This window comes from Mesoplodon densirostris, chromosome 9, assembly GCF_025265405.1.
Source record: "Mesoplodon densirostris isolate mMesDen1 chromosome 9, mMesDen1 primary haplotype, whole genome shotgun sequence".
Lineage (NCBI taxonomy): Eukaryota > Metazoa > Chordata > Mammalia > Artiodactyla > Ziphiidae > Mesoplodon > Mesoplodon densirostris.
In genome coordinates this window covers 60,812,671-60,836,919 of record NC_082669.1, presented here as the reverse complement: position 1 = coordinate 60,836,919, position 24,249 = coordinate 60,812,671, and the positions used below count along the sequence as shown (strand labels likewise).

The 24,249-nt window shown below is 38.2% G+C and overlaps 1 protein-coding gene across 1 annotated transcript in view; it reads left to right on the top strand.

Annotated features, from left to right (window-relative positions):
• Window positions 1–2,372: 2,372 nt before the first annotated feature.
• ZNF804B (zinc finger protein 804B) overlaps window positions 2,373–24,249 on the top strand; it is a 505,006-nt gene continuing 483,129 nt past the window's right edge. The window contains exon 1 of the mRNA XM_060108743.1: window positions 2,373–2,480. Coding sequence (XP_059964726.1) covers window positions 2,373–2,480 — 108 coding nt within the window. The remainder of the gene's footprint in view (window positions 2,481–24,249) is intronic.

The window sequence follows — 24,249 nt, the reverse complement described above, 5'->3', positions numbered from 1 at the left end:
AAAAGCATACCTAATTCTTTAAAATAATCAAGCATTATTAGGAATCATATTCACTTGAAGAAGGCAGAGTGTCCTTGGAACTGTTATTCACAGCATGTGACATCATTCATTTTTCTAGTCCATTCAAGGATGTTTACACTTAGGTCCTCAATGCTGTTTGCTACTTACATTTATGAAGAGTGAGATAGTAATTATAGACTGAGCCACACTATCTCCTTTTGAAATTCCACTTTTCTGGGGCAAGGATTTCACCTGATTTTGAAATTCCTTCTTTGCAAATATATTGTTTCCTTTGCATAGACTATATCTAAATGTCTGTATATGAGTAATATTACTTACTCTCAGCTTCATGAAACATTTTACAACTCTCAGCTGAATAAACACAGCATTGTTAAACACATCCAGCATCTTGGTAGAAAGGAAAAGGTGGGTATGCTGTATCTATTGTTTCTGCTATTTTAATTTCAAAAGTTCTTACCAAGATAGTTACAAAGTAAACAATTCCTACAAAATTTACATCGCACTATCTCAGTCTCAGTAATTTTCAATTCAAACTTTGCAAGAAATTGGCACTTTTGCCTTATATACTAAGACACTTTCTGGTATGTAAACACTTTTAAAAAAACTTGAAAAGGACAATCTAAAACCTTTAAAATATTAAGGATATAAGCTATCGTAATAATGTAAACAGAGAGTCGAGCCTTTATTAGGTAGTTACAAAAGTTGTATTCATTGGACTATTTTTTGCTTAAGAGTTTTATGAGTTGCCTGAATAGGAGAATTCTAATTACATGCTTGCTTTACTGGTTTCTGTCATTTGTGAGAGGTCCTCAGTGTCAACCAGGATGCAAATGGGGATTGTGTTAGAAGAGAAAACTGGGGAGAGGAATGAAATTAATTCCAGTGCTAAAGCAAAAGAAGGGAGGTGACCTTTCATCTTCTCCCAGCACAGACCAGGTGAGGGGGGTGAGAGAGGTTACACCCAACCCTGTAAGGTCAGCTGTGAGGGCCTCCTTCTCCTTTCAGAGCACATTTCTGCACGTCTTTACTTCTCAGTGCAGCTCACTCCCTGGTGGCTTTATTTGCAGTAAATGACATAAAGTCCATTAAAAACGACACTTCTGAAGGGTGACTGTTGGGGGTTGTGAAGACACAAATGTCCTATATAGACCAAAAATATCTGCCTCTTTAAGGAAACAAAGACTTGTAAGCGAATGTTTATAACTCTGGAGATAGATGATAAAAGGATAGAGAGATGATAGATAGGAAAAAACAAAGGCACAAGTATACATGTTTCATCTTATTCCTTATGCAAGTTTTCTTTCTAAAACTTGCTTCCTCCTCCATCCACTACCCACTCTAGCGCGTCTCATCTGTCTGCCCTGTTTGGGGCTGCACAGCACACCTTTACAGCCCGCTGGGGAGCTGTTGTTTCCGCTTGCGGCGCCGTCAGCCGGAGTACGGCAGAAATGCTGAAGGCGAGCCGGGAGTGACGGTAAAGAGAAGGCTCTCCTCCCGCGCACCTCCTCCACCGCGCCCTCCCGTCATCCCGCCCGCCGCAGCACAGTGCAAAGTTGGCCCAGAGACCGGGTGGAGGGACCAGGGGGCCAGGGCGGCTGATGGCTGGATGCTGGGGCTTCGCATCCCGCAGCCCCGAGAGCTTCCAGCCTCCGCCGCCGCAGCTGTCACCTCCACGCCGAGCCACGGGCGTGCCCCCTCGCCTCCCCGGTGGCTCCGAGCCGTCGCGCTAACAGCTCTCACTCACAAGTCGCCGCGTCCCCAGTTCTCAGCTCTCAGCCCAGCCTGCCCCGTCGCCTCCCCCGCCCCCCTCCCCGCCACTGCAGCGCGGGGCAGCGATCTGGCGCTCCGAGGACCCCCAGCCACTCTCCCCGCACAGGCTGCTGCTGCTGATTCGCGGCGCCGCAGGGCCGCGGACGCCCGGGCCAGACGCTGGGCGCCCGCGCCTGAGCATCCCCTGCGCGCGCACTGGGTGAGAAGGCGGGGGCGGGAGGGAAAGAGAGGAGGAGTTGCTGATTCCCTAGCGGACCCAGGAAGTTGTCCTTAAAATTATATATATCGCCGTCCGCGGCTGAGCAGCCACCTGGCCAGAGCAGCATGTGGACTGGCTCGCCGGGTCACCTAAGTGCTCTGTGGCTGCCGCTGCCGCCGCCGTCAGAGCAGCTGCTGCCGGCAGCAGGAGCCCGGCGCTGGGCGAGGAGCGGGGACGCGCGGCTGCAGCGTCCCCTGCTTACTGCTGGCCGCTTCTTCTCCGGAGGTGGCAGTCACTGTTGCTGCTGAAAAACCAGCCCGCATTTCCACGGCTGGTCGCCTGGTGAGGAGTTGAGACTCTACACCTCCCGCCCGGAACCCACATGGCTTGTTACCTGGTCATCAGTTCGAGACATCTCAGCAATGGGCACTACCGGGGCATTAAAGGAGTCTTCAGAGGGCCCCTCTGCAAGAACGGATCTCCCTCTCTGGTAACCTGCGCGCACACACACACACACACACACACACACACACGCACGTTCAAAATCAACATAAACAGAAAGAGATATTGTCCTGGCACAATGAGGGGGTGATGGATAAGCTACCTTGCCCATAGGTATATTGTATCTGTTTAGACAGTTTATTGACAGACTGTTACACAGCGAGGGGTGTGTGTTTACATGTGTATTTTCAACACAAGTCATTAGCATCTATAGTGCTAGGTATGCAAATATTTACTGAATGCAGTTAAGTGCAGGCTTGTGAAGGTAGCTCCTGTGTGCTGTGTCGAGTTATGAATCTGCTGATTTGGTCAGTATAGAAAGTTTTGAGTGGCACTTTATAACCATACTTCATGAAGTCATCAGTTGGGATTAGTTTAATAATGCTGCATTTACTTTATAAGAAAATAAACTCTAAACATTTTGCATCAGGGTCCGGGCAAAAGGAAAAGTGTTGGATCCCGATATGATGAAATCTAATGCTTCACTATGTAGGTTCTTCAGGGAAAGCCAAAGAATTATTTGTGAAAATATGAATTAGACAGTTTTTTGTACTATATACAGATGTATTCATGTGCAAATTTGAGTGACTGCTATTTAACTTAGTAAACTATTCAATTTAGTTTACTATTTGATTTAAGTATATTTGTTAAATGATTTTGACCGGAATCTATGACTTCAATATATTGTCGGTTCATCCCTTAGTACATACTATAAATCATTTTTTTTAAAGGATTCAAATGTGTTTCAAGAAAAAAAAGTCATGATTTATTTTTTAAAGTTTTGGATTTTTAGTAAGTGACTAAGGGTGTAAACTTAAAGAACGATTTTTCTAGTGTAAGGTGAAAACTAGTACTTTAAGTTCTGTATGATATAAAGAGGGAAAATTGAAGTTGTCTGATTTTTATTTATTCATTTTTCGGTTCTTTCCATCCTGGTTTAATGTTTCACTAGCATGAATTATTCAAAACTGCAATATATTATAAAAACCTGTGATTAAGGGCTATATGTGATTTGCATGAAAAATCTGAAATCAGAAAGTGCAGGTACCCAGAGATATCACTAGGACTCCTAACTGTGACAAACTATTGCCTCACATGCTTTCATGCATTGTACAAAGTAGGTCATTGCAAACCCCCTGCAACTATTTAGTATTGAATCAAAAGTGTAAGATGGAATATACTGTTTGTATTGTCATTTACAGTTAAATTCACAGGGTTAGAAGCGTCTTGAAGGGTTTTAGATGCATAAAGCCCACATTCAATGTTTCTGAGCAGCTGGTCTGAATCTTTCCTATTTTTAAAGATTCTCAGGATCAGAATTTCCGCAGTCTCAGCAAACCACCTTAATGTTTAACAACCCATGCTGTCAGAATCTTCCTTAGAGCAGTCTTAAATTCTTCAAATTTTTCTTTAAGCTCATTTCATCTTGAAACCCTAGAATGTTCCATCTTTCTCATAGATATTTTCCCACCCTTTGATAAGCTCTGTGGCTGTCTTCCCAAACCCTCTCTGGTTGTGGAAATCTGAATTGGGTAGTGCGTTACAGGGTATGTGCCTTAATCATTCACAGTGTAAAGGGAGAATTACTTCATAGTCCTTACATTGTTTAGTTCCATTTAAGTTAGTTAGAATGTGGTGTTAACCTTCCAAAATCTATAGGGTTTGCAGAGGGAATTTCTGTCACAAGGTCAAAAAGTGTCCTGCCTCCCTCCCACCCTATACCCCTGCCACCCCATTATGTTCCTTCATCTCCCAGGAGCCTGAGGACCCCATAGGGACTGGATATATGAATGTGGATGTACGAAGACAACCCATAACCCACACGGCCCTGCTGGCTGACCAGAGGCTCACACCCACAGGACGCTATTCTTATTCATTATTGGGCTGGTTTTCACTAAAATACAGATTCGTTTACTTTTACCTAGCTTCCACACTTTGATTCACTGCGCTGTTCTCTCCGATGTTTACACATTTGACTGTACTTAAATTACATTTGCATCATTTAAAAATATCTGAATTAGTCTGTGTAGGAATTTCCTAAACCTGATTTATTTTGTCTTCTTTTACATTTTGCTATGGAATTCAAATGACTATTTCAAGGTTTCAAAAGTTTCTCACATGAGATGAGCAGTATGTGAAAATTGATGTTCATTCATTCTCTGTCACGGGCAGGTTGTTAAGTCAGAAATGCATTCACATTGCATAACATTTAGTCTTTCTCCCTAAATTGAAGTAGGTCACTATCTTCTGGACCATAGACCCTTGAGAATTTAAGTAATAGTTCACTGGTCCAGATGAGTTTATATTTGCCTTCTTCATTAATGTGTTGCAAAGCATAAAACTAAAAGCTGGTTATACATCATTTTTTTTTAATATTCAGAAATACACCCCCCCCAGTTACTTTCAGGTTAACATAAATTTATTGATTTTTTTATCAGTACAAATATTAAACTCACAGATCCATAGTATACAGTCATTTATTTTTTATTAAAACAAATAGCTACTCTGACAGTAATTTTTTTCCAAACTTAGTTCCCAGAATGGTCTCAGATTGACCTCTATGTCAATGACTTAGTTATATCCAGTCACTGAAACTCAGTTTATCTGGGATTATGGATTGGGGTATGACTCATTGATTTAACTCATTTTCACTAAGTTCTACAATGATTTCAACTTTGGTTCTTACTTTTTCAATCTGAGTGTTCTGCCTATTTTAATCCATACTTTTCTGCTTTAGTAGAGCTGTTTAAAAGTAGCGCATAACACAATTATTGAATAAGACTATTTTGTAACTTTGTTATAGAATGGAGAAAAACCACACTTCCTTTTTCCTATAATGAGTTTCTTCTTTGGTAGTTCTGATATAAATACACCTGGGTAATATGAATTTAACATGTCAGTGTCTTATAGGTATAATTCTTCAGTTATATATTTAAAGCAGTTGTATAATTTGTCATGTTCAAATCACGTCTGTAGAATCTGAACACGTGATATTTAACAGTAAAAAAGGGAATGATTATATTTATATACACTTTTATTTCAAAGGATTTCATTTAGAAAACATTGAATCATTATATGGAACTCTTGTAGTAAATACTCAATGGGATACTTGAGAAATAAATAAAGCATTTTTTCCCAAGCAGTTTTCACAGATCAGTAAACTGAAAATCCTAGAGTGAAATGCAGTTCCTATCTTCAAAGTGAAAACATGCAAATGTCTTATCTGTTGCATCTCTCTTCTTTTTGGTGACTTGGTATGAAAAAAATAGCTTATTGCTTTTCATCCTAATTAGGATGTGAATAATTGATTTGAGATAGTTTATGTTACTTTAAATCCAGGGATAGATCAAAGAAAATTGACAGAGAGTATTGCATAGTGCTTATTGGTAAGTCTTCAATTTTAGAAAGTAAATTTATACCCTCCCACATTTTAGGATATTTATCCCCCACCATATTCCAGATCTATAATATGAATGAATGATGACTTTAAAAATCATACACACATGTGCGTGTATTTACACATAGATAGAGATGTAGATACACACATTGTTACCAGTGCTCAAGTATAGGAAGTTACCTATATATTACGTTATAATCTTTACTGTCAGATATGTTAAAGGTAAAACTTTCTTACAATCCAGGAACTTAAAAGTTATTCTACCACCATGTTTGAGTTCAATTAAACAAGTAATATCCTCTTGTAGTGTCAAAAATATATTTGAATAGATTCTTAGTTACCTTAAGTAATGTAAAACATCATCTCAAATTTAGAGACAAGTATGGTTTGTTACAGTTTATTTAATCTGTGTGTGGTCAATATTAAGACTATCATTCAGGATATGTAGTGATTAAATGTTAATGATAATCATAGTTTTTTTATTTTGTCTGTGGTACACAGTTAGCTTATTAGAGTGATACTTCTTAAGATGTGCTTATTCCTGGGAACACTATAGATAGACACCAGGAATATCTGTTTCTGGGAATGTCTGTTGTCTTCCTCTGAAATATTTGATGTGAAGGAAATTCTTGGGATTTTCATCTCAGCAACAGATCAGGGTCCTTGGATGTTGCTGTTTACTTGTTATTTTGTTTTGTTTAGTGATCTTATTCTAAGTTATATATCTGACTGAATTACCTAATTGAAGGAGGTGGCATACAAACAAGCATTTTAAATGGACTAAAAAATTCTATAAAGTTCTCTTTTAAAAATTATCAGTGTATATGTATAACTGAAAGAAGTTCTAGAAAAGGTTAATTACCTTGAGGATGCATCTATTCAGAGAATCCCTTATGAGGAAATGAGTGCAGTTACAACCTTGCTCTTTTTTCTAATGCCTATAATAATTTCATGTATTTCCCTTATGCTTAATAAGTACATGTTAAACACATCCAAAAATGCTATCAAACTGATGCACTTTTCATGTACCAAATATGATTATGAAGATATGCTCTCCCGTAGAGAAGTCATCTGCCTCCTCTTCTTTAATTCATGAATACATATACTGCCTTTTATGTTTAAACTTTCAGATGTTTTCAGTAAGGAAGACTCAGTTTCAATTCTTACAATGCATGTTTTCTTTATGTCAAGTATTGTATTAAGCAGTCTTCTGTCCTCTAGTTGCCTTTTCAACCCATTTCTCCTCTCCCCCAACTAACTGATTTCGGAAACTTGTAGTTGGCATTATGCTTTCTGAAATAAGTCTCAACTTCCTAGGACTTAATTTATGTTTCCATAACTTCAGAAGGTTTTCATGATAAGAAGAGTCCAGTAAGTATTTGAGTGCTATAATGTGTGACTTTATTAGCTCATACTACATTTATTTCACAATTAAAATTTGATGGGTCAGTCTCTTGATTTGTTTCTTTTAGACTTAACAATTAAGATAAACTCTATTTTAGGTTTCTGCCCTATATTTTGGAAACAAAATAAAACGTATTTTCATCATGTGTAGGCTAAACGGGGATGGTATTTAGCATAGAACTTAATCATTTGTAGTTTTTTAAAAAAAAACTTAGCCTTAGTTGCAGCTGTGAAATCTTTGTTATATAATGTATATGCACTAAGATACATACTTTCCATGTGTTAAATATTAATAGGGTTTGAGATGTCAGTAGGATTAAGGCTGTACTGGGAGCAAAGATCAAGAAGAGTAATATATATTTTGAATAACTTTATGAAGTGTATTTCAGTATGAATTTGGTTTGTCAAAATACACATTGGCAGAATAATCCTTTAGTACATATGTACATATTTTGTAGAAAATAATTTGAATCAAAATTGAAATAAAAATGCTACTTTGTTTGAAAATGTCTTTTGGTTTTAACAAATATAGTGTTCCAGGTAATTCCTATAAAATGATGGGTGGCAGCCTTTTGTAGACAGATTTTGTAAATCAGGCTTACTTAGTGGATAAGGTCTAGAGAGAGAAATTAAATATTTGATATGTTCTCATGAAGTGTAGAGTTATGATGATAATAGGAATATATAAAGCACCGAGTTCCAGAGTCTCTCTTGCATTGGAAATACTTATTGGACATGAAAAGAAACTGTGGAAAGATGAATTACATCATAGTTAGACAGCATTCTCAGTTGTAGCTAAGACATTGTTAGCTTATTGAAGACAAAAAATGCAAAGGAATATTATACAGTATTTAAAATGGAAAGGGATTTTTAAAATATTCACTAATGATCCTACTTTTCCTGAAATGGACCCCTGATAACATGCATGGAACTAAATGCTTCCTTCATTCAAATTTGATACCTAAAATTTAAGTGTTAACTTCTAAAAAACTGATAGTGTAGTTTTCCTTCACATGTAAAGAAAGCTATATAGCTAACTTTCTTCTTTGGCTGTTGGGAAACCCAGAGACAAATGTGTGCTTCACAAGTGATGGGGATTGACGTTGGCCTTCAAAGCAGCATGATGTCCTCACCCCTACTCATCTCCTATTCCCGGTCTAGCTCTTATTTTAATTTTATTTTCCATGACTTTCATTCTTTTAAATTTATATTTATTGTTTTAATGTATAAAGTTTATTTTAGATGACTTAGGTCTGTTGTGAAAGCAAGCAGGCTATATATAAATAATAAAGTATAGACCCTCCAACTATAGGGATGCCCCTTAGGAGTTTAGACTGGACAGTCTTGAGCGTGATTCCTGGAGAGTATTCATTTTGTTCATTTGTAGCAAGTATAATTAGGGCTGCCAATTTTTTGCTTTGAGAATTGGCAGATTCCTTTTGGCAAGTTTGCTTTCACTTTCATGTGGGTGTAAGAGGCAGAATATAGTTTATCTTGAAACGCGTACTGCCAATTTATTTTGTTTTGTTTTTCTAAACAATCTTTTCCCTCCCCATTATTCTTCTTGCCCTTGATCCTTATTCCTTTCATTAGCATGGTTACCGTTTTCTTCCAGCATCTTTTTTGGTTCCTGTATAAATGCCGGCATATACTTCGAACTCCAGAGGCACAGGCCCCTGCAAATGGTGAGAAACACCCCGTACTGTCTGCTGCCCCACCCAAGCATGCAGGTTCCTTCTCTGTCCACCATCCACACATAACATTCATCTCTAGCTCAGAATTGAAAACTTCCCCCGTATCTCCATTCAGAACCCACCTCCTACCAGTGTTCTTCCCCTGCCCTCTTTCCCACAGCTATTACACAGCACTTCATTTGTCTCATATTACCTCCCAGTGACAGAAAAATACCGTCAATTTCCCCCCACATGTGTCCTTTTCAGATCTCCATTTTGCTATGAATAATTATATTCCCTAACATTTTCCTTGGCAAGCAAAGGTGATATGCATTTCCTCTTTGTGAATGATATAAATACCATATTCTAAAGAGAAGATAACTATTGAACGCCTTATTGAATGATGGAGGGGATGGAGGAGGCTCATTGAAATCTGACCCTCCCCGTTGATTTGCTTCATCTAAATGTGAAGTCAAGAGACAAAGAGATGTCCATACTACGTATTTTCTTATTATCTGAACATGTTCATAGTCCTTGGGTTGTATCTAAGAGTCTTCATGATCTAGCCCCCACCTACCTCTTCAGCTTTAACTCTTTTCTCCCACCTGATCCTATGGTCCAGCCATACTGAGCTACTCAAAGCTCTTGACTATGATGGGTGTTTATAGACCTTTATGTCATTGCCCATGCTGTTCTGTCTGCTACAAATCCTCTTTTTGCCATCATTTTTTGGGACATATATATTCTTTCAGCCTTAATTAAAGAGTTGGGTCCTCATATGAGTCTACACGAAGTTCCCTTATCTCGTGGGTCAAGTGCTTCTTTTTCAGGCTCTAGTCACATCCATTGCTTGCCTTGATAATCACTGAATTGTGTTTGTTTATTGGTCTCCATTTCGCCATGAGATGTGAGATCCTTGGAGTCGTGTTTGCCATTGTCCTTATATCCCCAGAGCTAAGCACAGCTTCTGGTTTATTATTGATTTCAATAGAAAACAAAAGGATTTCAATAGAAACTGGTATAAATATGTTCCCTTTGGTTCTGCTGGTAGCTCCAAGAAGAAAACTTTTCCTTAGAGAATTTTTTTCCCAAGTAGTTAGTCAGAATCTTTTAGAATGCATACTGTTCTACTGGATTAAGTGGCCACTGTTTTCATGGTGATCCTTCTTACTTTCAATTCTACCAAGATCCTTTGGTCAGTTGCCTCAAGTGTAATTTAATACTTCCTATTATTCCCAATTGCAGAGTGCTTTATTCCATGTAACCATTTCTGAACTTCTTTTGTTAAAGGCCACAAGAGGCTGAAGATTGGCTATATGTAAATGGATGAAATTCATACCTGAGTTAGTCGAGCCATATTTTTCATTGGCACATATTTAATAGCTTCTGTGAAACGAATTACAAGTTAGGAACTTGACCATTCCCTTCCTATTTAGGAGTGTGTCGTAAGGAGGAAAAATAGTGGTTCACACACCATTTCTCCCTTTCTCACTCTCATTTTTCTTTCTTTTGAAAAAGAGACAATAATTTCCTGATCACTGGCCACTGTAACCCTTGAGAAAGCACCATCCTGGAGCAGCTACAGGGTGGTTATGGCATAATTGCCAACCCTCTCCAACTTATCAGTCACACACTTTCCAGCAAGGTTTTGCTAGTACTTTTTTTGTCTTGGATTAGTCAGGATATGGTCACTGTTCACAAAAGAAGCTTGAACTTCTTCTGAACAATGCATTTTAGCTAAAATATCCAGCCATCTCCAGTGGACATACAGCAAGATAGTAATAGTCTCCAGAGTGGAGAGAATCAGGTCTTTTGTATGGTCAATTTCTTTTGCTACCGTTGTAACAAATATTTGGCTTCTTTGTCTTATTTAGTGGATATAAACATTGGAAGGAATCTTAGCAATCTGGTTTAGCCTCCCCCGTATATATTTTAATATAGCACTGTGATAGCAGAATAATGACTTCCCCAAAATGTCCACATTATAATCCTCAACACCCTTGACTCTGTTAACTTACATAGCAAAAGGGACTGTACAGATGTGACTAAATTAAGACATTGAGAAGGTTTTCCTGGATTATGCAGGTGAGCTCAGTGGAATCACAAGGGCCTTTATAAGAGGGAGGCAGAAGTGTCAGAGCCAGAGAGAGAGCTTTGAGATGCTATGCTGCTGGCTTTTGAAGATAAAGGAAGGGGCCACAAGCCAAGGAATGCTCTTGACCTCTTGAAGCTAGAAAAGGCAAGTAAATTGATTTTCCCATAGAGCCTCCAGGAAAATCACAGCCATGCTAACACCTTGACTTTAGCTTAGTAAGACTTCTGACTTAATGGACTATAAGATAATAAATTTGTTGTCTTTTAAGCCAGAAAGTTTGTGGTAATTTGTTAGAGAAGCCATAGGAAGCGAACACAACTACTCTTAATATGGGTGAACATTTCCAGTGATAGGGGACCTCTCTGCTCACCAACGTGATTGATCCTCTTGTGAGACTAATATAATTAATGCTATGTCTCCTCTGCCCTCCCCAAATGTCTCTGCCTCCTTCCATTTACTCACTGGTCCTCAATGTGCCCTTTGGAAGCAAGAGGATAGATCTACAACCTCTTCAGTGTTAACATCCTTTCAACTATTCAGAGAGAGTTGGTGAATTTTCATTAAAGGACTGAAAAATTTGTGAGAACTAACCTTCTTCCATGTACATCACTTGCTTTATTTTCTTATATATTGATTGAACTTTGTACAACTCAAAATGCTTGATTACACTTTTTAATGTGATAGATGTTTTAAAATACAATATACTGATGTTTCTTATATTCTTGAAAGGTGGTAAACTCAATAAAATATTTTCATATATTTAGACAAATATCATCCACACTTTCAAATCATGTCTACTTTTTCCAGATAGTTCCCTTTTACACTGTATACATCATTTCTACAGAAGATAAACTTAAGAACACAAAACCAGATCATTTTAAAGGCACATTTTAATGCTACCTTTCTTAGTTTGTTTAGTCTTTGATTTAGATATCTGAAAATTTCCTAGGGGGCAAAAAAATTAGTTATAAATAAAAAATGTTGGGATGAGTTGAAATAATAATTATAATTTCATGAAATCTTCACCATTTCCTATTCTAGACATAGTGGTATCTAAATGGAAAGTTATTTTTTAACTTTTGTACTGAAGAATAATATAATATATAAATTGTCACAAATCATAAGTGTACAGCTTTTTAATGCCTCAGATGTAGTATAGAATATTACAAGTTCCTGGTAGCCCCAGGTGTGCCCCTTACCAAGCACCACCCAACCCATAGGCAACTATTGTGCTAACACCAGATTATAAACTCCCTTATTTTTTAAAAAATCATATTAAAAAGAGATGTAGTAAAAAACATATGTACTTGCAGCTCAACTGACAGCAAGGCCCTCTTTTTGGGTGGGGATAGCTAACTAGACAATGTTTCATCTGCTTATTGTCCTACTTCACTTTGACTGACCACAGCTAACTTAACTAGTTGAAACAAATGAACAAAAGAAGATAATTACATTTATGTCCCTTTTACTTTCCTGTTCATAACGATGATATACTTTTTCTTTATGATCTAGTGTTCTTGAACCAGGCTTCTTATTACTTGACTTCAATAAATCCATAGTCAGCTAAAATTGGATCATTTTTGTTTTTCACAGCATGTAATAAAATCTGAATTTCTTGTAATTATTTTCCCTGTTGTAAAATCACCATTTCTTTTGTAACTTTAAATAAGAATGCTTTATAAATATATAATTATCTCCAAAAAAAAGAATACTGATTTGTTAAGTATGAATGGATTTATGCTGATACAACACAGGGATTATATCCAAGGTGACATTTGTGAAGTATTTCATTATCTTTCCCTTAATAGTACATGTTGAAATTCAAAGATCTGACCATCATGTGGATTTCAATATCTCTTGAGAGTCGTTAGGAAAGGCTCTGTTGAGTTTTCTTTATTTGAGGGGAGATGTGAATTACGTATTTAGTGGCAAAATAGTAAATGATTAAAAGAAGAAACCTCTAGCTTGGAATTCTCATAAAAAATGAAAGTTATGTGCAAATGATGTGTAAACTTTATTACAAAAGTTGTTATAATTTCACACGCATGCACAAGGGTAAAATACAAGTTTGTGTTACTATTGAAACAGGATTATTGCCAAGGAGATTATAGATAAAACCCAAACAATGCTTATATTAATCAATCCTAAATTAAATGAATTTAAATATGTTTAAAGAACTGATCGTGTATTTTCTTTTTTTTTTTTTTTTTTTTTTTTTGCGGTATGCGGGCTTCTCACTGTTGTGGCCTCTCCCGTTGCGGAGCACAGGCTCCGGACGCGCAGGCCCAGCGGCCATGGCTCACGAGCCCAGCCGCTCCGCGGCATGTGGGATCCTCTCGGACCGGGGCACGAACCCATGTCCCCTGCATCAGCAGGCGGTCTCTCAACCACTGCACCATCAGGGAAGCCCTGATCGTGTATTTTCAATCAAATGTAATGCTCATCTTCCAATATCCATATGCTGCATGAGTTCAAGAGTTCTGCATGATGTTGCTGGAAGAAGTTTTAGTGACGATCACTGATGATTTGCTTTCTTATCATTAGAGAAGGAAGATTTGTGAAATTACATTGTAAAGGAAAAGTAATAAACTGCAATAAATTTTCCTTTATGTGTTCCTTCCAACAGTGTCACTTTGCTGTAAATTTTTTAAAAAAATCACACTCAGTTCCGTCCTCTGTGATCATCAGAATAGACTCCACCCCTGAAAGTGATAGAGAAAATCAGTTTTCCACAAAGAATAGAATAGGTGAGAAAACATAACTGGAGAAAAATTATAATTGGCATAAACATATTCATAGGGAGTGGTCTTACGTGGACTTATATAGTATATAAGCATCACTTAATCTGCAGATCCTAGAATTAGATCCAGTAGACAGTAACTGGAATACAACTTCTGATCTACTTGTGTGACAAAAATTTGGGAACATAAAGTTTTAAATTCTTCATTAAGTCATGAATATAAGGCTAGCTCTAAGATTCAGTTTCTGACTGTGATGAGTACTGGGTGTGATGAAGTATGGGAGGACCTTCAACCTCACAATTTCTTACCAGTCTGTTTGGAAACAAGTCACTAATGTTTGACGAGTGGTTTTCATGTTGCTGTTGTTGTTGTTTTATTTTTCCATGTATTCTTTGTTCAAAGGAAATCTTAGGAGCCAGGTAAAATAGATGGAACCTTTGGCTAAAGGTGGGGGAGAGAAGCTCTTGGATAGTGAAAGCCTCCTCCTTTTCCTCTGTATCTGGGCAAGGATGCTGGGCAGGGAAGACACATCTGGGCATAAGCCCTGGAGCTTTATGATTTGAATACTACTTAGATGGACCATGAAGGGTAAGTATCCGCTGTTTCTAAAACATAATTAAAATGCATATATCTTATGCAGAGTAACTCAATTAACTATTTGACACATTGCCAGTTAATTCCATCACTAGACATTGATTAGATATTACTGTCACTCTAAGTTTGCAGTTTTTATAAGAAACATTAAGGTGACTTTGGGATTTCAGAACACCTTCATGAATAAGCTCGAGGAAGCTAAAGTTTTTTCCTGAGCTGAGTCCCTGAGGAGACTTTAAATAGAGTCGATGGGAAATAGCCAACGTGTGGGACAGAAATCTGGATAGAGGAGCCTGGTCTGGGAGAAGCCTAAGATTTCTAGAATTGAAAACAGAAGAACATTTCAATTGAGGAGTCAAAGTCACTCATTCACTTATTCATCCAATCATATTTAACAGGTATTGTAAGGGTCTGCTATTTGCCCAACGCTTATTGGCCATGTAGCAAAACTGAAAGATAAATCACACTATGGGAAAAGAAGATAAATTTTTCATGCACCAAATACTCCTGGGAAGTAGTTCTACCTACCAGCTTTGGTAAGTGACCAAACTCCTCTGGATAAAGCAGAAGAAAGAAGGTGAGGGGGGGCATCTGAAATGGATGAGCAGAGAATGTGGTTCAGTTGGCCCATGGCACTGAGCACTTAGGTCAGAGTTTAAAAGTAATTTTGACCTAGACAATTCTAAACTTTTATATCTAGGCTTTATCATTTTGTCCTTTTGTTTTGTTTTCTTTTGGATCTTAGTAAATTTTCTTTTTTTGAAACTTCGGCTGACTAAGGAAATGACAGCAATTGAAGTCAGGGTTCCTGTAATCCTGCTGGCGTTATTGTGGGATGTAGCCTACAAGTCCAGCACTGAAAGTCTAATCAGCTGAGGGATGAAGGGATGTGGTAGACGTAGTCCCTAGAAGAGAGAAAGCATCAGAGCACTAGACGGGGCTTCATGTGGTGGTGTGAGGGCCTGAGTGCCTCCCTTTCCCTTGAGGTTCTGTAGGTTGGGGAGGCATGGTTGGCCACCCCCATAGAGAAGGTCCTGTCTCTATTCTTTGGAGAATCTTCTGTTCTTCGTGGCCGATGCCAGATGTTTCAATTTAGATGCTGCTAACTGCAAATATACATAAGAAACATCTCTTCATCCTGCTACTGATTTACTCTTTGATGTGAATAAAGAACCTGGAAAATATTCTTCTCATAACCTAATACCTCAGGTGTTAGGTCCCTAAGAGAAAAAGAAGGAGACCACTGAGGAAATGAAAGCATAGGAAGGGAGCAGTTAAGATGAGTCTTACTTCAGAGTTCTGCTTTGGAAGGGCTTTAGGGGCTCCTAGAGGGTGGAAACCACCAAGAGGAAGGCCCCAAGAGAATGAGGAGGACCTAAAGGGCCCTGGTTGGAAGGGCTCTATGCTATCCTGCTTGGAAGATATACACACCTGTCCCCCCGGGTTCCCAGTGGAAAATTCTCAGGGCAATTATAGCTCTGCCTTGTAGCTGATGGAGTTCAGATCCTAAGTTTTCACAAATCATTTGGGGCCCTTACTACTTGTTGGGCACTGTCCAAGGTGCTGATGATAGTGAGGTAAACACAATCGAAATGGTATCTCTCCCAGTGGAGACTACAGAGAATGAAGATAGGCAGTAAACAGATGTTTATTTCACAATACCCCTAGTTGTAAATATACAAGTTCTTTTGAAGAAAAAGTAACTGATTCTAAAGAGGGATAACCCTCCTAGTGCTAGGACCATGGAAGAATTCCCAGAGTAAATGATGGCTAATATGAGACATGAAGAATGAATGGGAGTTATCCTGACACAGAGCCCTAAGGCAGGACCGAGAGAAAGACTCCCAGGCCTGGGATTTGCATGTGGGCTGAGGGGCTGACGGGGTGCAAGACAAGGCAGGACTGGCAGGTAAGGGTCAACCACGTCTGCTCCTGTAGGCTATGTAACAATGAAATAAGGAAACCATCTCAGGTAGAAATATGGCTTTTAATCTTAGTACAGAGCTAAACAGTCTGTGGTCCTGGCATGAGTACTTCTTATTACTTCCTGTGGGTTGTGCCACATGAGATAGGAGGAAACTATGGCTTTTTCTGCTGTTGTTACAAACAAAAATCAGAAATGATTTATAAACAAGAAGATAAGAGTACTGGAGTTGAATCATCATTAACCTTAGTTTCCTGTGTAAGTCCATTAAAACTAGGCTGTATAAAGAGAGAATTGAGAATTAACTTTATAGATCTACACACAAGAATGATATTATGATTTAAGTTTCACTCAAAATACTCCTCTTTGATGTTTTAGGGTAACCAGGGGTGGTCTGGCCAAATGAGGGTTTTCTTGCTTTAAGGGCAGATAACATTTGTATCCAGAAAGCAAAAGAAAATGGAGGGTTTTTAGAATGCTTTGAATCAATTATAAAAACTCATTTTGTCTTTGTTAGGGAAATTTTCTCAGAAGGTATTAGACACCATTAATATAATAACATTGAAGACCCAAGGTAATATTCACTTCTTTAGATGAGGTACCTCTCTTGATCTCTGAAATGCCACTAAAAATGTGTCCCTTCTAGTGTTGTATGGTGACAAAGGTTGCATGTTTTTATATCTAATTAAAAATTTAAAATAAAAAAACCATGATGTGAGGAGGGTTTTACGGTGTTGTTTATGTACATATTTTGCCTTGTTTTGTGCATTTACTCCTCCCACCCCTACACTTTTAAGGTGAGAGCATGGATATTTTCCCTTCATATGTTAAGTATAGAGAAGTGGTTAAGCATATAGATTTGAGTTGGACTGAACTGGTTTGACCTCTGACTCCAGCTCTAACTGGTTGTATGACTACTTCAGCACTAAGAGCCACAGCTTGTTCATTGGTGATGCTACTTGCCTTATGGGGCAATTGGAAGATGTGAATGAGCAAATGGATGCTAAGTGCTTAGCAAAGTTTCTGGTGCATAGTAAGCATGAAATGAAGACAGTCGATGGTTACTCCTGCAGCACGTGGATTGTTCTGTTACGAACAGGTTTCCTTGACCCCTTAAAGTGTTCTAAGCACCTACTGTGAACTTAGCACTCGTATCAAATTGTTGAAACTGTTGCTGCTTTGGATGGTACTTTAAGATGGCTCTTTACCGTAGTTGCGTTTTCTTGGAAGACAAGTACAGGTGTCGGGGCCGGTTAACTTTCTGTTTTAACACAACACGTGCAAAGAGAAACCCCGGGTTTTCACAACTTTCACAATGAAAATGCTCAGTGTGCCCTACTTTCCTGATACAGCTTTAATTCAAGACAAGGATACATTTGAAGTGGCTTTTCCATTTGTCCTGTTTTTTTCAAAGCGAATTGAGTTAAGCAGATAAATTGTTTTTATGATCTTGCTGCCATGTGGAAGGAATTTTTCTCTTCCTTTCCATACAGATAGATATTTAATCTAAAACTACTAACTCTGTGATGATAAGCATTCACCCTCTTACTGTGTTTAAATATCTTTATTTCACTGCCTTTGAAAATTCTGAGGAACCAATCATGTACTTTTCTCTCCCCAATAACAACCTGCTTTAATAGTAAAATATTTGAAGTGAGGACATACTAGGTAACTGAGGGTTGTATATGTTACACCTATGTTCACATTATGAGCAAATATTAAGGTTCATGTGTAGGTATAAGCTTTTGTGCACATACATTCTGCTCAGAAAATATTCAGTCATTTTGTTTCATTTGCCACTTCATGATGCAAAAAAGCATTTGTATCAGTGTCTAGTCAGGATAACAGAACCATTCTCAGCTTTTCAAACAGAGGGAAGCAATGCAAGGAATTGTTTACAAATGTGTTGAAAAGGCTGAGGGAGAGAAAAGGGGAAGATGCTATTACCCAGAGGTTAGTAACTGCAGGAAATCACTACGGCCTCTAGGGTTGGAGGAGCAAAGGAGAAAGTGGTACCTAAACCCTACAAGCCTCACTCTGGTGGTGATGCTGCTTCTGCCACCACCTCACCACTGCTCTGCAGTCATCCAACAGCTTGCAGTCCCACTGGGGCTGGTGGATTTGCTGCCTGAGTGGCTGGTGCCTACAACTGGAGGCTGCTGGCACCACTGTGCTGCTACTGCAGAGGCCAGCAGTTGTCTGGTGGTGCCGCCACCAGTACCAGAACCCGTGAGCGCTAAGTGCCAAGGTGGCTGGACAAGCCGAAGAAGGAAAATCATGGCTTTCTTTCTTTTTCCTAACTTCCACTCTGACACCAGTCTTCCCATTGGCAGACCTCACCAGAAACCAGCTGGCAAGGAGCTCTGGGATGCCCAGTTTATGGGTTCCAGTCCCCAAGGAGAGAGGAATGATACAGATAGAACTGATTGCCAACAGAGAAATACCGAGCACTGCAGTTACACCACTTTCTTCAAAATTGCAGAAAGTAAGAGGGAGAGGCTTTAAATAAGAGAGGAAATTATGTTTTATCTGTTATATAGAAATCTGAAGGATATTTATGTTCAACCTAGACATTAATGGATATTAGGTTCCTATTGCTGCTGTAACAAATTACCAAAACTTAGTGGCTTCAAACAACACAAATTTATTATTCTTCAGTTCTGTAGGTCAGAATTCCCACAGAGGTCTCACTGGGCTAAAATCGAGGTGTAGGTAGGGCTGCTTTCTTTCAGGAGGATTTAAAGGAGAGCCCATTTCTTTGTCTCTTCCAGCTTCTAGAATTTGCCTATGTTCGTTGGCTCATGGCTTCCCATCTCTGTGTTCAAAGCCAGCAAGTTCTTCTCCTGCTGCCATCTCTCTGATTCTCTGTAGCTGGAAAAAGACTCTGTACTTTAAAGGACTTATGGGATTAGATTGGGCCCACCTGGATAATTCAGTCTCCTCTCCTCATCTCAAGGTCCTTAGTTTTAATCACATCTGCAAAGTCCCTTTTGACACGTAAGACAGTATTCACAGGTTCTGAGAATTAGATCGTGGGCATCTATGGGGACTATTATTCTGTTTACCACAACTCAGAATTTTGGATTCATAGACATCTGTGGTTATTCACTGGTTATTATCTCCCATAGACATCTCAAACACATAATATCCAAAACTAAATTAACTTTCCACCAAGTGCATGCTTTCTTAGTTAGGGACATCATCTTCATTTAACAGTGTAGGCTTGAATCTTGAGATTCTTTAATTCCTCATCAGATTGGTAAATCTCATTTTAACTCCTAAATATTTCTCCAATCTACCCCTTCCTTCCAACTTTCCTACCACTCCTACCTCCTGGAATGCAAGCATTTTCCATTTTCCTGAAAATAAAATAATCCTTGATTAACTGTATGGCATTTATGCTAGCTGGTGGAGCTACCGCATGTTGTCTGCTCCGATGGAATTTACAGCTTAGAATGGAAAACACACATTAAACAAATAAACCTGTATGATATATGTTCTAGAAGAGGAACTTTCTCATCTTTCTGATTATGATTCATTTTTCAAAAATTTTGTGAATATTCTAGAGAAAGGCCATCAAGTTGGCTGATTTAAATTCAATCAATAGTAAGTACTCTTGGTATATGTATGTTGCTTCCCCTGATTCTGGAGGATAGAGAGGGAAAATAAGACTGCTAAATTACATGTCATATATGGCAACTTAGTTACTTGTAGTAAAATCAAGCTAGAATGGCCTTAAGAGCTCATCTTCATCTGTTGTTGTTTAAATGGGGTTAAACTAATGATTTGAGGCCTCTACACTGGACTTAAAGAATCACAATGCCCTGGGTGGGGCCTGGATGTGCAGTTTAAATAAGCAGACCATGAGTTTGTTGTACACATCAACATTGTAGAATTATTGAACCAGTGTGAACTTACCAATACTCCTTGGATTTACTTGGATTTAGAACTTCAGAGGCCAGAGCTGAGGAAGGTTTTATGACTTGCTCACTCTCCTTTCTTCACTGGTAATTCCTATGGGAATCCCCTGTGATGCTTGCTTGGAGTTCAGACACCTCTCAAATGCCCAGTTCACAATGGTAGTAACAGGTAGGGAGCACTCATTCTACATCAGACATACTGTGCCCAAGCAAGCCTTTCACACATTGTCTCATTTAATTCTTAAAACAATCTTAAGATGGAGGCGCTATTCCATCTGCTACTGAGGGGCAGAGAGCTGTGGTTGGACCCAGGACCTTCAGAAGCCAAAGCTCAGGTGTGAAACCACTTGACTGAGAATTGATTATTCTCTCTCTATGCCCCCATGACAATTTTCATTTTCATTTATTACAGCAGAATGGCATTTTAATTGTTGACTCACATACTTGTTTCTCTTTCATTGAGTCTCCTGGCAGTAGGACCTGTCTCTTCTTTATCCAGGTAAATGAAAGCACCTGGATGCCACAGAGTCTGGGGCTTAGTAGGCATTCAGTGAAACTCTATCTCCTTGGTCATTCTTTTACACATTCATTCAATCTTAGTTGATTAGAATGGGTCAAAATGAAAATATTAACTGAAAAGTAAAATTCGAGTATCTACACATATGGCAAATTTAAATAAAAATTTGACAAAATATTCATTTGTACAGCAATGTGAGGTATAATTAACAAATGTTCAGATTTTAGTAAGTAACTAATGGTGCAAACTCTTGTTATTGGCAATTACACAAAACTATAAAGCAATTTCCAGGAACCCAAAGACACTAATAATGCATAATAATTAAAAAGTGAGGCACTTTTCTGAAATTTTATCTCACATAAATTGCAAATAACATTATAATTTTTCAAGGTGAAAACCCCAAATTATCTCTGTCCATAGGAGAAAATTAAAATGTGTATATTGCTTCCATTATTATTATGTACTTTTTCTTACTTTGTCATATACTAATTTTGCTCATAGGTGTGAATATTAACCATCAATTTATGTATGTCAGGTGACAAGGCACAGTGGGGTTATTACTTTTTTCCTTCGGGTACATATGCTTAAGCAACCAATTTTTTGTTAGAAACATATAATGGAAACAAAAACCCATAAAACCAACATAAGTCCATCTTCATCTTGTTAGAATTTGAGCTCTTTAAAATAATAATAAAAAAGTTCCTTCATAAATATATTAAGCCACCTAATTACAATGGTGGGTGATTTTTTACATGTTCACATTATTATTGAAGAATATAAATTGGGTATTCACAACACACATTAATAAAAGTTAATTAACTGATCAGGGTCCAATTGTCAGAGTTGGTATTTGAACATTTATCAAAGGGTAGCTCAGATTCTTCCCGTGGATATTAAGAGCAGCAGCAAAAGCCTGCTGGAGCACTTACTCTGTGCTTACCCTGCTAGGAGATTTTCTAGAATATCTCTAGACTACCGGATCCTTGCTGTGGAAGCATTATGTATCAACAACTTGACTAATTGACCCAACGTTCTTGAGGTCTCCCAAAGCTGTTGGTCAGAATTCAAACCATCTCATGCCCTTGTCACAAAGCTTACTGTCATAACTGCATTATGGAAACGGCAAACTTGCAGAGCACACTCTGAACTCTGATGAATTCAACAAACACTTATTGAGTTGCTGGTTATTTTCATGTGTGTTTTATCTCATTGAATATTTGGGTGCTCATTCAATTTATAGGTGAGCAAACAGAGGCCCAGAGAGGTTAAATAACTTTCTCCAGGTCACAGTCAGCCAGCAGAACATAGGAGATTTGAACATGAACCTTCTAATGTGAAACTGAGAACTGTTTGCACTGTGTGAGTAGGTTGCTTTGACAAATATTTGTCAGGCTGCTAAGGAATTATTTGCTTCAAGAGGGAAAAAGATACCCACCCCTGCCAAACCACTTTAACTGACTTAAGCAAAAGAGAAGAAATGATTGGAAGGGATTCAGGTGTAGAAAATGACACCGGGCCTCAGCCAGGGCTGGGACATGGAATCAGGAGCTGAAGTGATTCTATCTCTCCACTATTCCCAGGCAACTCATGTCTGCTTCTTACTTCAGCTTCATCATTTGCTGCCTTATATATGGGCTTTCTCTGCTGCCTGTAGATAGTACTAATCCAGGCTGTATGCTGTGTGTGTGCATGTAATAGAGCAGAAGGAGAGAGATTAGGAGGAAGGGAGGGTGACAGGGTCACACAGTTGTGACCCACATGCAGAGCTTCTCAGATGGGAGTCAGAGTAAGGGTGAGGGAGGACATAACTGGTAGAGAAATGATCTGCATTATTTATACAAAGCCTTTCTTGTACTACACTGTTAAGCTTTGATAGTTAAATCCCTGGTTCTCGCACTTGATTGGGAGCAGTTTTATGAATCTTAATTGGTTTCTCTAGTTTGGGTTTATATATATGTGTATATATATATATATATATATATATATATACAGTGATCTCTCTTGTCATCTATCTACCTATCTATCTACCCATGTCTGTAATTATATTCCAAAAATGCACATAATTCTATTTATGCAAGCATTTTATTCCTATTAATCAACTGAGAGTCAGCTTCATTAAAGAGATATTTTGATGTCTCTTAAAAATACAAAAGGGAAAACATTGTCTTATTGTCACTCATAAACTAATTACTTGTGCTTGTACAACTGTCATTTGGTTAATATTAGCAAGAAGAACCAGGTAGTGCCAGAGATAAGAAATGGCACTTCTGTTAGTAGAACATGCCGACCTTAGGCTGTGGGTTTCCATCTCCTCTGATGTAATAAAATACTCTGAGTAAACATCTTTAGCAACAGACATGGGTGAGTGGTCCTCCTAAGAATTATCCTCCAAAGCAGTTTTTATGGACAAGAGAACTCTTGAGGAAAACATCACACTCTTTTTAACTTAATATTGTATGAAAGCCCTAAACTTTCACTTTCTAAAATCTTCTGCTACTTAAACAAGAAGGTCAAAAGTGAAACCGTCTAACCTATAATTACCTTCCTCTGTATGTGGTGAAAGGAATACAGGAACTGCTGAAGTTATCCCTTTATAAAAATCATCTTTCTAAAAAAAAGTAAATATTGAGTACATTCTTAGATGACGTCCTGGTTTTTAACCAGGACGTTGGATGTTTTTTAAACATCCAAGGTAAGAACTTCCTTTGTTTCTTACAAATCATCACTGAGCTGTTCACTCTTCAAAATTCAACTCAGTAATCATGTGGCTAATAGGTCAAACTTTAAAAAACTTCATGCTTTGTAAGACCATAGAAAGTAATATTTAGTAGTTTGTGGATTGGGAGAAATATTCTGTACCAAGAATAAGGCAGTAGGGCTGTAGTCTTGATTTCACCAGAAGGAATAAGATAGGTGTGGACAATGTCTAGTTCTTACTTTATTATCCATCAGTGCTGTGCTTTGTTAAGTCCCTACTTGCTCATTTTCCTTACTGAGGGACTAGGCTGGAACAGACAATATCTAAAGCTCCTTCTAGTTCCAGTATTCATGTGCTTTCTTTTTTTTTTAATTAAAGAAAAATTTTTTGGGTTTTCTCTGATTTTTTAAAATTGAAGTATAGTTGATTTACAATGTTATGTTAGTTTCAGGTGTACATCAAAGTAATTCAGTTATACACATATATATATTTATTCATATTCTTTTTCCTTATAGGTTATTATAAATTATTGAGTATAGTTCCCTGTGCTATACAGTAGGTCCTTGTTGGTTATCTATTTTATATATAGTAATCATGTTCTTTCTTAACCTATAGTGTATTAAAGAGATAATAGTCATACTTCTTAATAAACAGTAAATTTTTTTGGTGGGGCGGGTAACGCCGTATGGTTTGTGCGATCTCAGCTCCCAGACCAGGGATTGAACCCAGGCCACAGCAGTGAAAGCCCAGAATCCTAACCACTAGGCCACCAGGGAACTCTGAACAAACAGTAAA